General features: G+C 35.9%; 1 protein-coding gene across 8 annotated transcripts in view; it reads left to right on the plus strand.

The window, feature by feature from the left end:
- The window catches only part of LOC6648956 (uncharacterized protein CG43867), a 109779-nt gene that overhangs the window by 75614 nt on the left and 19135 nt on the right, over window positions 1–15030 (plus strand). For 7 of the 8 annotated variants that reach the window (XM_023179497.2, XM_023179499.2, XM_023179498.2 and 4 more), the window contains one exon: window positions 9602–9664. In XM_023179497.2, coding sequence (XP_023035265.1) covers window positions 9602–9664 — 63 coding nt within the window. Of the gene's footprint in view, window positions 1–9601; window positions 9665–13603; window positions 13671–15030 lie in introns of those variants that run through there. The other variant, XM_023179503.2, reaches the window with a different exon arrangement.

Here is a 15030-nt window from a genome sequence, read left to right on the forward strand (position 1 = left end):
ATCTTCTTAAACTTTATAACTTATACAAAAACAATTAATCGTATTTAAATTTCAATATTAAAATTACAACTAATAAAAGAGACAATTTTTTAAAAGTAATTTAAACAAAAGCATTCTAATAACTTAAAGTAAAAATTTTAAAATCTTTAAAATTGAACAAATTTTTGACTAATCTAAATAATAAAATTGAAATTTTTATTGCAGGGAGTATTTTGTTGTTCCCTAAACTCGAGTCGGTAGTCAAGTTTAAGGAATTTAGACAATCGTTACTCAAATAAATTGTATCTTTTGAAAGATTTATAAACAACAATTCTTAGTTTTGTTTTTGGCTAAACATTATAAGAAAAGAAAGGTGAGAGGTCATGTCATTTCTCTCCTATACCCTTTGACATCTTGAAGCACAAAGACAGTCAAGTTCTTAAAGTCAAGTTAGTTCAATTGTAATGCAAACTTTGTTTATTAGTTTATGCCTCTTTCAGTCAATTGAGTGCCCCTCACAAAATTTGATGTTAGGTAATGCCAATTTTGGAGCTTTTGGCTCCCTTTTTTTGGGGAGGTTTTTCTTTTCTGTTTTTTTAGCCATAAAAAGTAGCTTATCGGCTTCGGCTGGCTAGAAGAAAAGATGATCAAATTAAAGTTTGCCCATCAGCCAGGCTTTTCCGACAAAAGAAATCATTGCAATCTCAGCATCACCTACCCTAGGCCGAACTATGGGCCACCCACTAGCCCCCACCCACCTCTTCCCGTTCGACACCTCCTGCTGCTATTGCTCCAATTTGCTCCTTCCTTCTCCACTACTTTTCGAGCTGCCTCAAAACGCACATCAATTTGAAACTTAATCTTGCCGCACAAATAAGCCCCGCCAAAAGTTAAGACCTGCCCAGAACAAATGGCGTTGGGGTCCAAGAGACTGCCTCCGTCTCCCTTCCCCATTCTCTGGCATTCTCCCTCTCTCTCTTTTTACTTCTCTATTGTATGCAAACAATTTACAGCGCCAAAATGGCCAGCACGAAGGCGAAAAAAAGAGAAAAAAAAAAATGAGATTGAGTTTGCAAAATGAGAAGGAAAGCAGGAGCGAACTAGGCATCAGACTCTCCACTCTTATGCATAAAAACTGAAAATGAAATACAACCAAAAAGACAGAATGGAAAAAAAAAACAAGTAGAACAAATGAATGGGAGAAAACAAAAAAGGAAAATGTCAGGAGAGGTAGCCATGGAAATGGAATATGGACTCCTCATCAGGCATAATTGAAATTCACCGCAGAGTAAAGAGAGAAATGTGGGGGAAAAAAAACGCAGAATGAACGCACAGCAACAGCAATGCAACTGCAGTTTCTCTTTAAGGATATTGGATGAGAAACTTTTAAGGTAAAGAAGTAAAGAGTTGAAAACAAAAATGGTCTTTATTTATTTGCATTTGGCTAATTCTGTAACTTATAAATAATCCTAACCCCCAACGCACAGTATCGTCAAATGGAGAAAGTGGGGACCAGATGAATTGTAAATTGAGTTTCAAGTTGAGCTTTTTGAGTTTTGCATAACAAGACAGGAAATTCGCATTGTATGGCCATTGATTTTTGAGTGGCAATTAGTCCAGGCCACACAAGTAACTGCCCACAATTAAGTTAATTAGTCTACAAATAACAAGGGAAAAGAAAAGAAAACGTGGAAGATAGAGGAAAAGAAAAAAACAGCTTAGGAAAAAGTCGTCAAAAAGAGGAGAAGAAAAAACGAAGGATACCCAAAATGGTGCTGCTGCTGTTTCTAGGAGCTCTTTTGTTTGTTTCATCCTGTCTATCTCTTTTTTCTTCTTCTTCGTCTGTGCTTCTCTGTTTTAATTTTTCTGCTTGTTATCTGTGCTCAATTAACTTGATTGCGCCTATAAATATGCAGCACTTGGCCATTGTGATTATTGCGCGAATGTCTTTTGCAGTTTTGCTCTTTGCATTTGCTGCTGCTTTGCGTTTCTCTTCTTTTTTGTATGCCTAAAAGTATGCTCTAATTGTTAGTCTTTGTTTGTCGTAAGCCTGGCCAAAAGAGTCTGTAAATCTTAAACATCCTCCAACCCCAACCTCCTCAATTACCAACAATTCTTAGTCCTTGAGCCTTTGCTATCAACTGTTAATGGCCTAAATGACAACTCTTGCAAAAAGAATTACGAGATTTACTTACACACATATTTCCTGTTTTGTTTTTCCTCTCCGTTTATGTATGCACTCAAATTTTGTTAGGATCTAGAGCGTTGTCATTTAAGTGATTTTAGCTATTGTCTATCAAATAAAATTCTTCAAATAAAATTCCGTTCCACTTACAAATTGTTGTAACTTTAAACGTTTGTTTTTTATTCTCATGGTTTTAAATCTTTTGAATTAAAATGTAGTTTCATTATGCTTTCACATTTAAATCTTTAATCCCGATGCTACTTACCATTTACATTATTAACTTAATTCTCTTTTGGAGATGGAGAAGCGAACAAAAAGTCAGTCACTCAATTGCCCACTCACTTGTGCTTAAGTTATCCTCCACTCCAGGACTCTGCACTCAAGAAGGTCCACACACACACACACACACACACACACACACACACACACACACACACACACACACGAAAAGAAACGAGTGCTCAATTTGCCATTGTGAGACTGACCTCTTACATTGTGGTCCATGGTCTGCTCCTGTTGTTTGTTCAAACGAAGCCTTCGCTCATTCGCATTGTTTTGCTTTCCTTTTTCTTTTTCATTTTCATTTCCATTCTTTTTTCTTTTGCATAATTACATAAGAGACGGCGAGATAAACATAGTTAACTAGTGCGTATAGGCCAAGTTATATGCATTTTAGAGTGGTTCTGTATAAACTACTGTGAAACTTATATAAAAAAAAACAGAAATTAAAGTTTTTACTAATTTTCTACATTGTATAATTTTTCATTGTCAGTCAAAAGTTGGTTGTAAAATTATTTCTGTTTATTAACAGGAAAAAGAACAAGTCTAATCTACACATCTTTGTTTGTATGTATTTAGCTTAATGGAGCTTTATATTAATTGCCAGGCATTAAGCTTTAAATGGCCACCAAGCTAAAAAGAAAAAGAAGAGGGACACAGAAAGGGGGAGAAAAATAAATAAGACGGATGAGTGGTGGGTGGAGGAAAAAAGAATAAATCTGGAATGGGCGGCCCATGCCAAAAGTTGGCCATTAAAAATGCATATCCACTGCAGTTGAGAGTGCTTGTATTTCACTTTTGGTCTCTGTTCTTTTAACGCAATTGGTGTCAATTGCATGAAGGCCACGCCTCCCTTTTTACTACCCAAGAACAGCCTTTAAACATGTGCAACTTGAGGCTGACGAAAGCGAGGGGTTGCTTTTCTGTGTTTTGTTTTTTTTTTCCCGCGTTTGGGTCAAGTAGAAACAATAAAAACACCAAAATCTAGGTTAACATGGCTTAAGGTGTGTCATTAAGTTTTGGCTAAGCAAACCAATTCTAGAGGAACAAACGGAGAAACGAAAACATTAAGAGTTTGTGTCCAACTTTAACCAAGTATAGTTAATTAGTATTAAACTAAAAACCAACTAACACTATATATTTTGATATCTGCCTTTTCTGCATTATTTTTTTGTGGTTTTCCCTTTGTTCCATTCCTGTCTACTGATTTTGATTGAAGTCAACTTTCACATATATTTATACCTTTATATGGTACTATTTATATCCGTGGTATTCTTTTATTTTTCATTCTTAATCTTCAACATGAGTCCTAAGCCGTGCGTCATGATTGCAAAATGTTGCGTGGCTTGACTTAAATCGACAACAAGACGTTGTCGCATCAAAGACGGCATTGCACACGATGAGCAAGCAGCAACATCGACGACAACGACTAATCTGATTGCCATGATGATGATGATGATGATGCTCATGATGTACTCGTATTTGCCTCATGCCAATTTGTGTCAATTTGGCGATGAGGCAACGCCCCCAAGTCAACGAAAAGAAGAAAAAAAATGAAGGAGAATAAACACAATATATGTATTTATACTCCTTGCAGCTTTAGCTTAACTTTAAGCAGGCATCATCGGATAGAGAAGAAGCCTTTAGCTGCCGCGGCTTCCAAATGGCGTTTCAACTTAATTAGTTCACCTGCTCTAAAGGGTTGCAAAGGTGGTTAGCAAGGTAGAAAGATAAAGGCAACATGGAGAGTGGATAAAGACACTTAGTGCCGATGCAGAATGGCAATGAAGATGCAAAGGCAAAACGCCCTTGGCGCATTATCATAATGAGCCAGCCGCTGCACCGAAACAACTCCATAGAACAGAGGGATGGGAATAATTTGTAAGGAGAACAGGTAAACCGTATTAGAATTTAGGGAATAACAAAATTATAAGCAAAAATAACAGCATAACAATGTGGCAGATAAAAAATAATATAAAATATTATTTGTATATCGAATATCATAAGACGAAAATTGACTCTGTTTTAAGCTGTTCATTTATACTCTATCTAATTGTGTTCAGACAGAGTGTGTATTCCAATTAAGAATATATTTAAATTTTCTACAACCACAACAATGTTGATACGCAAAAAGGTCACGGTAATTTGTTGGATGAACCGTTTACCAACGATATGTGACACGGTCTTGCGGAGGAATGGTCATGGTTAAGCATAATTAAAACATATATTAATTAAAATGTTTAAGCCAAGACCAAGGGTCAGCGATGCGGAGAGAAGGAGAGAAATGAAATGACAAATGTTAAGAAATTACCTCATCATGCCACACATGGCGTATGAGCAATTTGTTGCCTTAAATATGTAAAAGGGGGAAGTAAGAGACAAAAAACAAAAACAAAAAGAGCGTTGCTTAATTAAAATGACCAGAGTCCAGACAGCAAAAGAATGAGATAAATAGAGAGGAGTGAAGGGGATAGGTTGACTCCTGCCGGGAGTCATTTGCAAATGCATTTACTTCCGGTTTCCCTCTCACTACCTCTCCTGCCAGTTGCCTGCTGCTCCCACTCATTATGCAAATGCAAATGTTTTTTAGTCCATTCAATTTGATGGGCAAACGCATAAATGTAATTATAATATGCACTTTATGTCGATATATATATAATATTTATATATGAACTATGTAAGAGGTTAGTTTGTATAGTTTGTTATCGATATAAATTAATAGCCCTTACTAGTCGCGTCTCACCAGTCGAGATAGGGCACAACTCTAATATGACTTGTAATTCTCTTTCTTACATTATCCTTTTCTGGAGGTTGCTATCCTCACATCAATGTAGACCCATTTATCTATGAATTGTTGTTATTCAGTTAACTATCAAACTGCCCTCGTTTATGGGATACGCATATTAAATGTGTATAAATATATACATATATGCATAATGCATAATGATATTTTTAATCAACGATTCGCGTTTTAATTTTCAATTTTAATTTTAATTAATTGTGTCATTTGTTTAACTATTCAATATAATCTCTCTGCATCTCCCTCATTTGTCTACTGTATACACGCGAAGGGGTTAAATTATGATTGTGTTTGTTGTGGCTAATTGTTTATGGCTAGCAGATTTAGTTACATTTTATTGGAAAACGAAAAACAGAACCAAACTGACAGCTGTTGGCGCCATGGGCAGCCCACAGCTGTTACAGCTGGTCGCTTAAATCAAATTATAAGTATATATAACTAAATACGATTTTGAAGCTGAGATTTCAGTCAATGCGTTTACCTAATGGCAGGCAGAATGTTTGTGGATTTCGTGTGGCAGTTTTTCAATTGTCGTCAGGTGGCGGGCCGAGGCAAGGCAACTGCAACTCCTGCCACAGATGCCCCTGCAACAGAAACCGAGCCACCAACTTTTACTGCAACTGCAACTAAAGGGCCTGCTGAGGGTCAGACTGAACGGATTGATAATATCCTTAAATCTCAATCGCTCTCTTTGGATGTGATTTGCTCAGAGTTCTTTTCGGTTTTGAATCTGCAATGGGAAGCAGATGATGGCTATGGTTTTGATGATCCCCGTTTGCCCGAAATGATCATATAAGTTTCATTCGTTTAATAAAAAGTAATCAAAAGTAATCCCCAAGTCTTTTGAGTCAGCTGCAAGTTGATAGTAAACAAAACTAGAGTAAATACAAAAACACAAAAGCAACAGTTAAGTGGAAAAGCTGGAATAGTGAAAGGCAATAACACGTCTTACAGCTTTAATTTCATTTCTGAAACTGAATTTGCTACCCATTTATAAAATCGACACTTTGGGAAACACAATATACCTACATAAGTTTCAATAAACAAATCAATGAAACTTTATCCGGGCTAAAGCAACAAATGAAGAAGTGAGTTAGAAATTAAACTCAATCGATTTAAACGGCAATTTTCTAAGCTTTCAAATGTTGCCGCACTTTAAAATGACTTTTATTTTTGTTCTCTGAAAATTGACAAGGCCTGAAAACAATCTTGAATACAGAGCATGTTAGTTCGAATGTAAATATATACTTTGCCAACTCTTAAACCACTATGGATTAATTGAAAGCGTTAATTGGAAAACATTTATTATAGACCCCCAAACCCGATAGAAGTTGCTTTAATTTCTAGAATTGCTCATTGATGTCTTTGACAGAGCCAGGACCAAAGATTTGATCATGACGTTGCAGAGCCTCATAGGAGATGCTCTGCCTGCCGCATTGCAACGGACGTATGCAACTCGTGTTGCTGCTCATGGGTCTTGATGGACGTAGCTGCTGCTGCCCTTGTGGTGGCTGCGGTGGCGGTGGCAAATTGGAACGATGCATTAGACGGTTTCGCTGTAAAATGGCGTCATTTGAAATGACAGTCATGGTGGGTCGCCGTCTCCCCATCATCTGTCCTGGATTGGTCGTGGCTTCAGTTGCCGTTTCCACTTCATCTTTGCCCGTTTGAGCCTTAATGCAGCTAAATAGACCAACCAGACTAGTACACATTTCAGCCACAAACTGAGCTCAAAAAGATGAAGTGCAACCGAGTTTTATAGGCCCTTTTGTAACAAACGCCGACGACGATAACGACGAAGACGGCGACGACTGAGAAGCGGCCCTCTGTGTTATAAACACAGACTTCGAGACTAGAGTAAACAGCTGTTTTTTTTCTTTAGATTCGTCCATCCTATTCTTCTTTGTGCGTAACATCAGGTGCTCCAATAATTTTATCTTATAGCCCTTAAGTCTATATGTAACTATGACTGTGAACATGTTGGTTGACATTGGTATTACTCAGTTTTAATATCAAAAGGAAAATATGACAGAAAGCTGAAAGGACAGAAAAAGAGTTTTGATTTCTAATCCCAAATTGAAATGTTTATATGTATGCACTTGCTTCTACTCTTTGTAGTTCGTTTTTTTCAATATACATTGATATGTAAATATGTATGTACATATATTGTACATACATCTATCTCTTGTGAGGTTTTTTGTTTGCTGTGCTTGTTGTTGTCATTTTAATAAATGATTCGGTTTCAGTTGATTTGTCGATACGAAATGGATTTATATCAAATAACTGTCATCCCCTTACGAGTCTCTAATCGAATTACCACGCCTACCTCCCAGTATTCGACGTAACATTATACTCGTACGCCCACTCTTTAAAGGTCTATCAAGCTCTAATGCCTCTTTGCTCTATGACTTCCGTTGCTCTCCGTTTGCCATTCACTTCCGTTCATCAGCGATAAGAGGCATCATATTTGCTTTATTCCTTTTTTGTTCTCAACATTTTGGCAGCCATCAATCAGAAGAAGCGAAACATAAAGCTGTTGTTGTTGTTAGCCTTAGAAAATAGGTGGAGTCAGTCACCACCTCCACTTGAATCGAAAATTAATACACTTAAAGCCTATTGAAATAGTAGAGAAGATGTCGCAGATGATTGCCATGGCTTAAAGCTCCCAGTGGCGGAATCAAGTCGTTAACGCCTCAACTAATGTCGAGAGTCAGCTATCCAAACTGCTATCCGCTGCCACCGCCGCTCACCTCCCGCATTTCTTTGCTCGCGGGCCACTTTGGTGATTAATTGATGGAATTCCAAGAGGCTCTTGCACACCAACCAAACAACCAACCAACCAAAGCACCCAAAGCAACCGAAACACACAACATAACAGAACAGCAATACAGCGGAATACAAAAGGCGATAGACCAAACCCCGACCCTTAGCCAAAAGGGGTTGGGCGGGAGGTAAGACTAGCTGCGTGAGGTTTATGCCTGCGGGAGGCTATTTACATGGCATATCCGTTATGGCCCTGTTAATGGCAAACCATTGAGCAGTTAAAAGTGCGAGATTAGCATTTCCGCTAGGGCGAAGCATGACATACTCGTATATATCGCGTTTCCCTATTCACACTCCCCCAAACAATGAATCGAACTCATGTTTTGGTTTTTCCTTCTCTTCTCTCTAGAGAAGTTCGTCAGCTTGGACAAAGTCAAAGTTTCTTAAAGAAAGACTTTAAGTCATGCTCCTCAATAAGTTGTTTAATCGTACATATCTAAACGGAAACCATGCCACTGAGCCCAAAGGAGGTACAATGCCAAAAAGAGTCCTCTGAGATTGAATATAGAAAGTACTCCCAATTGGTAAGGGTATGTCTTTATCTCAATTTCCCCATGGCGTTGGTGGACACGGTCTGAGCAGGGTGTGCCAGGTGATGAACCGACCGACCCACTTAAGTAACCGTCGCTTTCTTAAATTAATAGGTGGGATTGGCAGACGCTTTGTCGTCTGCCCTTTAACTTGCCGTTGCGTCAATTATATTAAAAGCTTAATCAAAGGAAAAACAAAAAAAAAAAAGAATAAGAAATTGCAAAGTGTGTTCTTTTTTGTTATTTATTAAGCTCAAGTTGTTAGTTATTACAGTATGATTGATGGGTTGATCGATGATTTGATTAACTGACTGTTGCCTAGTGCTCAAAAAGGCATCAGTGTCGCCATCTATCTGCCGACCAACACTGAAAGCTTTTCTTAGAACTTTACCACACTGAAATATGGGGAATTTCAACAGTGGGAAATTTAGAATTTGAAAAAATCGGTTAACAAACGGTAAAAGCTTTTTGTTTTGTTTGAGCTTATCCTTAACAAATGTAGATACAGCTTTACCGACAAAATTTAAATGTAAATACCAAAAGAAAATTACTCATACGCAGAGTTTATAAACAATAAAAACCTAAATCATCTATTATTTAGACCCAGAGACCAAAGTAGATGATTCTAATAGATTATGGTGGCACTGTATATCAGAAGAAAGTAAAGAAATTTTGAAGAACTCAATGTTAATATCTAATGAGAAATGTCTTTCTCTTAAAATGTTTCGTAGTTTTCAAAACAGGCAACACCAAAGTAAAGGAAAAGAAGAAGTTAAGTTAGTAGATCAGCTTAAATACAATTGAAATTGTAGTTAGGACCCTCCGATCTTTGTTCACTCTTTGAATAGAAAACCAAGTAAAGCTGTAAATCGTACAAGTAATAATAATATTTAAAGGGTTGTTGGAACCAACACTTTAATAATTATTTTTTTTTTTACCTAACTATTATTAACATTGTTAACAACATTTTTTTAAAAATGTATTCTTTCTTTCCATCCATTTCAGTTAACGGAGCTCGAACAACGCGTTATCGAAGCGGAAGAACGCGCCGAGGATGCTGAGGATAAGGTAAGTCATTAAATAACTGACTCATAGACTGATTTCGATGTTTGTCAGGATGTAAAAAGTGACAACCAAGGGTGGAAACATTTTCATTGCCAGAGACATTGAGCCAAACAAGACCGCAGCATCATTAGAAAACAGTTTGAAGCATTTAGTAGATAAATGAAAAGAATTGGGGATGGGAATTGGGATGAAGTTGAATTGGGATAGAGTTGGAGTTGGCCAGACAACTTTTTGGCACATGCTGGCAAACATTTGCTGCTGGACCATAACCAAAAATATTGTCACCAACAACTGGGTCCCCCAGACGCAAACAATACATAAATCGACTTCCGTGCCGGAAATACACATTAATGCAACACTGCGTACTTCTCCCACACTCCCCCATTCGCTTATCCTTCGTTTGTATTCGTGTTCGTGCAAGTGCAAGTGATGCGAAGCTTTTGTCCAACTCCAAAAAGGCATAAAAACTACCCCAATACAAAAATACATACACATATGTAAGTGTGTGCGTATTTTCCACACAGACTCCCCAGTTTGTGCCGTATTTTCAATATCAAATTCACATTGTTTGCATTTAACAAGTCCCCAGGGGTTCCTTTTTTTTTAGCTTCACCCATATTGTTGTACACCTTACGCAATGGCCAGGAACTCCTTCCAACCAACCACCAGAATCAGAATCAGCAGCAGCAGAAGCAAATGCAAATATTTTCCCTAAGCCTTGGCTTCAGGTTTATCTTTATCCCCCTCACTCGCTATATGGGACGTTCCTTAGCGCCCTGCCATGGGCGCTGCGGCTGGGCCGCCGTTTCCAGCCAACCAACCAAGCAACCAACCACTGTGACAAATTGAATTCTTGTTACTTTGTTTGGTGTCGAGATTAAATTCATGTTCAAACAATACAACAACAAGAACAACAGCAGCAGAAGCAACACATGATGTTAACTAGCTTAGCCCCAAGCCCAATGAGAGGGTTGCCTCTAATACCAAAAGCATGCCTTGGTCTATCCTTCAACAGTTTCTCGGGTTCGTTAGCACACTCATTACTTATGCTTCAATTAGCCAGGCTTTAAAATGGGTTTAACTCATTAGAAACTATATATTATAATGAGTGTAACCAGTTTGCTTTGAGAACTTCTCAGGCAAAGTTCACCTGTAATGATGTTGAGCGACCTTAGGTAAAAATGACACCGGTGAAATATCTGGTACAGCTCTGTTAAAGCAAATTGGCGAATTGGCGAGTCTAGATATAGAGTGCACATGTCACTAGAAGCTAAGTATCGCTAACATCTGTGCAAAAGAATATTCTATTACCCTAAATATTACTGTGTGACATCAAACTAGGACAAAACTAATAAACATTGTCCTGTCGTAATTTTCAGGACGTCCCCAAACATCCTTCTAGGAACAAAACTACTTTTTTAAAAGAATTATATAACTATTTAGGCATATCTAAAAAATGTAGACCCAATTTCAATTATTTCTACTGTCAACCAATAGTCTATTTATCCAAGTTTTATGAAATATATCGGTATAATCAATTTATTTTAAGGAAATTATATCGTTACAACTTAAATATATGTATGAAAAAAGGGAAATTTAAGCTTCTAAGTATTCAACAAAAAAAAAAAAACCTAATTAAATCCTATGTAGCCAATTCATATTCGAAATTGACAAAAAAAAAAAGGCCTTTCGAATAGAAAGAGCTTGTACTTTCTACAGTTGAAAAACATCGCCAATAAGATTTTGTTAGTCAATGAGTTTAAATAATAAAATCTAAAAGGAGTATACCTATTAAGTACACTCTACGTCTTTCATATAACCCTTTGGAAGTATTTGAAATGACGGATTTAGTTATATTTTATTGAGACTCAAAATAAGAAGTCAATGGGTTAAAAATAAGCCGGTTTAGTTTAGTTCAGAATTTCAATATTATTACTTGACATAATCTTTGAAACCAAATTGCAAATATTGACACATCCTTTGAAATGTAAGGATGTAATAAATTGATAAAAGTAGGGTGAAAGTGATAAAGAACTATGGAACAATAGATATTACTTTTCTAAATTTCACAAATTTTCAAAAAAGTTTTACAAAAAACAAGAGCAAGTAATATTTTGCAAAAAATCGATTGTAGCTTGTTATTAACGATTAAGAAATTGTAAAAAATGTAGGTAGGTATATATATAGTTCACACCATCTGAGTTCTTTATTGTTAAAAAGAGTCAAAATATAATTTGAAGAAGCTCACTGCTTCGTAATGGAATAAACTTCCTTCCGAATTGATTGCTTATTGATTGATTGATTGTAATTATTTTATGGTTTCATTAATTGTTGGCTTGAAAATGTTTTGAATGAAATAGTGTTGCATACTTTTGAGCATATGCACATGGCATTTATTCCTTATGCTCCCGATTCCTAGTGTTGTAAAGCGCATTAAGGGTGACTTTTAACGTACTTGAGCTTGCGTGAGAGAGAGCGAGAGTCAATGGAATTTTGTTGTTGCTTGATAGTATTTCGTCTTGTTCTTTTGTTAATACTAAAAGAGAAATCCAAGCCCAGCTGTCAGATGTTGAAAAAACAACCCCCCGAAAGCGATGTGAAGCATAGCTGAAGAAAACGAAGGAATCATCAAACGTAACGAAGAGAAACTATGTACAAAAAGTAGCGTAACAATTGTGTGTGCGAAGAAGACTTGTAGCTGCAACAACATTTGCATTTCCTCCTCTTTTTTTTAGTTGATTATCCCAGTTTAAGTCCTATAACAACAATTTTAATTTGTTCAACCAACGAGTTAAGTGCGATAATATTACCAAATATGAATCAACGAGTTATTAAATAAATCTAAAATAAAAAAACGGTTCTACCACTTGTCAAAGTAACCAAAAAAAAAAAAAAAAAAGCGCGGGGTTGGCCCACATAACTGTTGGTCCTAACCCCTCCTAAAACCAGGATACGGAATACGTAGCTAAATTGAAATGTTTTTTAAATAAAGTGCATTTGTGATCATATGTACACTTAGATACAAGGACAGTTTTGAATTGGAATTGTTATAAAGGAATCAAATTTGCATTATAAACCAAAACGGGCGGCCATTCACATTTTGCTTACAACCAAATTGGGAGAGTGTCTGAGAGAGAGAGAGAGAAAAAGCTAACTCACCCCCAAAATGAGAGAGCGCAGACGTGAGAGCAAGCGCGCACATGTCAATGACAGCTGACTGGCGAAACGGTAAAAGCAACAAAAAAGAAACTACAAAAAAAAAAAGAAAAAAAACCCGCAAACAAGAAGATAAAGATGAAGAAAAAGAAGTTGAAGCAGACAACAAAAAGCCTTACAGTGTATTTATTGTAAATGTAAATATCCATTGCAATTCTAAAATCAAATCTAAAAATCAATCAATGGAAAAAATATTGTAAAGTGCTTCTGTGTGGTGTTTACCGATCGATCCGTATCAATGGAATCAATGAAACATATCAAACATATCATAAACCGATAGAATGAAGAAATGACAGCCAGCAGCAAGAAGAAAACGTCCATTTACAGCAACAACAACAACACCAACAACAAAAAGAACATCAACTACAACGAAGGAAGAGGAAGAAAAAGTTCAGCTTGTCCTTTTACCTTTTTTTTATATTGCAAATTTTAGGAGAAAGAAAACAAGTATTTTAAAATTACCAACAACAACAACAAAGTGTTAACAATCCTGTAGACAATTTCATGATAAAAAGCAACAAAAAAAACCAAATAAAATAGAAAATAGCAAAATGTTCCTCTCTCGACGTGGGGCAAAATGTTGCCGCTGTTGCGTCTGCTGTCGTCACAAACAAAGAAAACCCGTTCCGAAACTCCGTTAGCCACATAATCTGCCAAATCGAAAAAAAGGACCAAGGACAACGACACAATAACAACAACAACAATAACAACGAAATCAACATTGTTGAATTGAAATTTTCAAAAGCAACGAATCAAGTGTGACTCTATATAAATGGATAACTACAGGAAAAAGGTGAGAAAGAATGCAAATTATTGCCCACAAAGGACCTTCATAGTGTGGCAAAAGACCACAAAAACCCAAAAAAAAAAAAATGAAAAGATGGCCATGAGTGTAAAACCCCCAAAAGACTATTGAGGGTGTCAAGGACTGACATGATAGATGTATCATAACCCTACCCATTCTAGGTCATACATACAAATTGCACGAGTACACTGAACAAAAAACCCCTTTTATTTAAGATTGTAGAATAATAATGGCTTTTGTCGTTATTAAATGCTATATAGAATTCAAACCGCTCTATGTGGAACTTCGAATCCAATGTCCACTGACTGAACCCAACATACATTTAATTCATAGTTTTAAATGGATATGGATGGATTTTCTGAGTTGTAATTAATGCTATAAATAGTTTTAATGGTTATATTTGGTTCCATTTGATAATTATAAGATTTATAAGAAAAAAATATATAAAATTTTCAATGTTGAGTATATTTTGGGAGTTGAAAGACATTACACAAAATTAAGGCTTAATTAAGGTTTTTTGAAGATTATTTTCTATTTAAGATCAGGGACGAATCCAGAGGTTTCCAGATACCAAAATAAGAAACTTTAGACTCAGTAAAGAACAAGGTTTTTTTAAATAAAGCGTAGATCTGACAAATCGATACTGTATCCATATTGTACTATCCCTAATTCAAAAAGCTTAAACGCACTATAAATGGACCACTGTTTTGATTTTGTTCTTTTACGTCTTTTTCATTTGGACTCCATACAAAATTATATTCTAGATCCCATCCCTGTTGAAGGTGGAAAGTGTAGGAAAATACTTAAAATCTTATATTTTATGTACATATAAATTATATACATATCGATTGCATATACATTTATTTGTTCGTTGTAAATACCGAATCTACAAGAAACGAAAATAAGATATTGCTACAAAATGTTTTATAAAATAAAGAAACCTTAAAACAGGTTTCAGGACCTTTTCAACCTTTGACTCATGACATCTTTAAACTGTATGTCCTTTATTAGGGATATTCCGTTTTCACAATTATAAATCGAAAATAAGTTGTGATGTTTTTAATTAATTCTTGCAATCTGTTTCTATTATTTAAAAAACAAATTTAATTATTCCAATATAGTCCCAAAAAATAGAAAAAAGTTCTTTAATGTTAGATCAATTTGAATAATACGAAGAGCTGTCTTAATACAGGTAGCCATACATTTGTTGATATGCATCTCTAATATATTTTTTAAATTAGAAATATCTTAAATATATCTTCTTCTGTCAACGCAAAGTCTTTGTAGTATCTTTAAAAACATTTTAAACATTCTTGACACCGGCGCATTCATATGTTTGTATGTATAT

Source organism: Drosophila willistoni (assembly GCF_018902025.1).
Source record: "Drosophila willistoni isolate 14030-0811.24 chromosome XL unlocalized genomic scaffold, UCI_dwil_1.1 Seg141, whole genome shotgun sequence".
Lineage (NCBI taxonomy): Eukaryota > Metazoa > Arthropoda > Insecta > Diptera > Drosophilidae > Drosophila > Drosophila willistoni.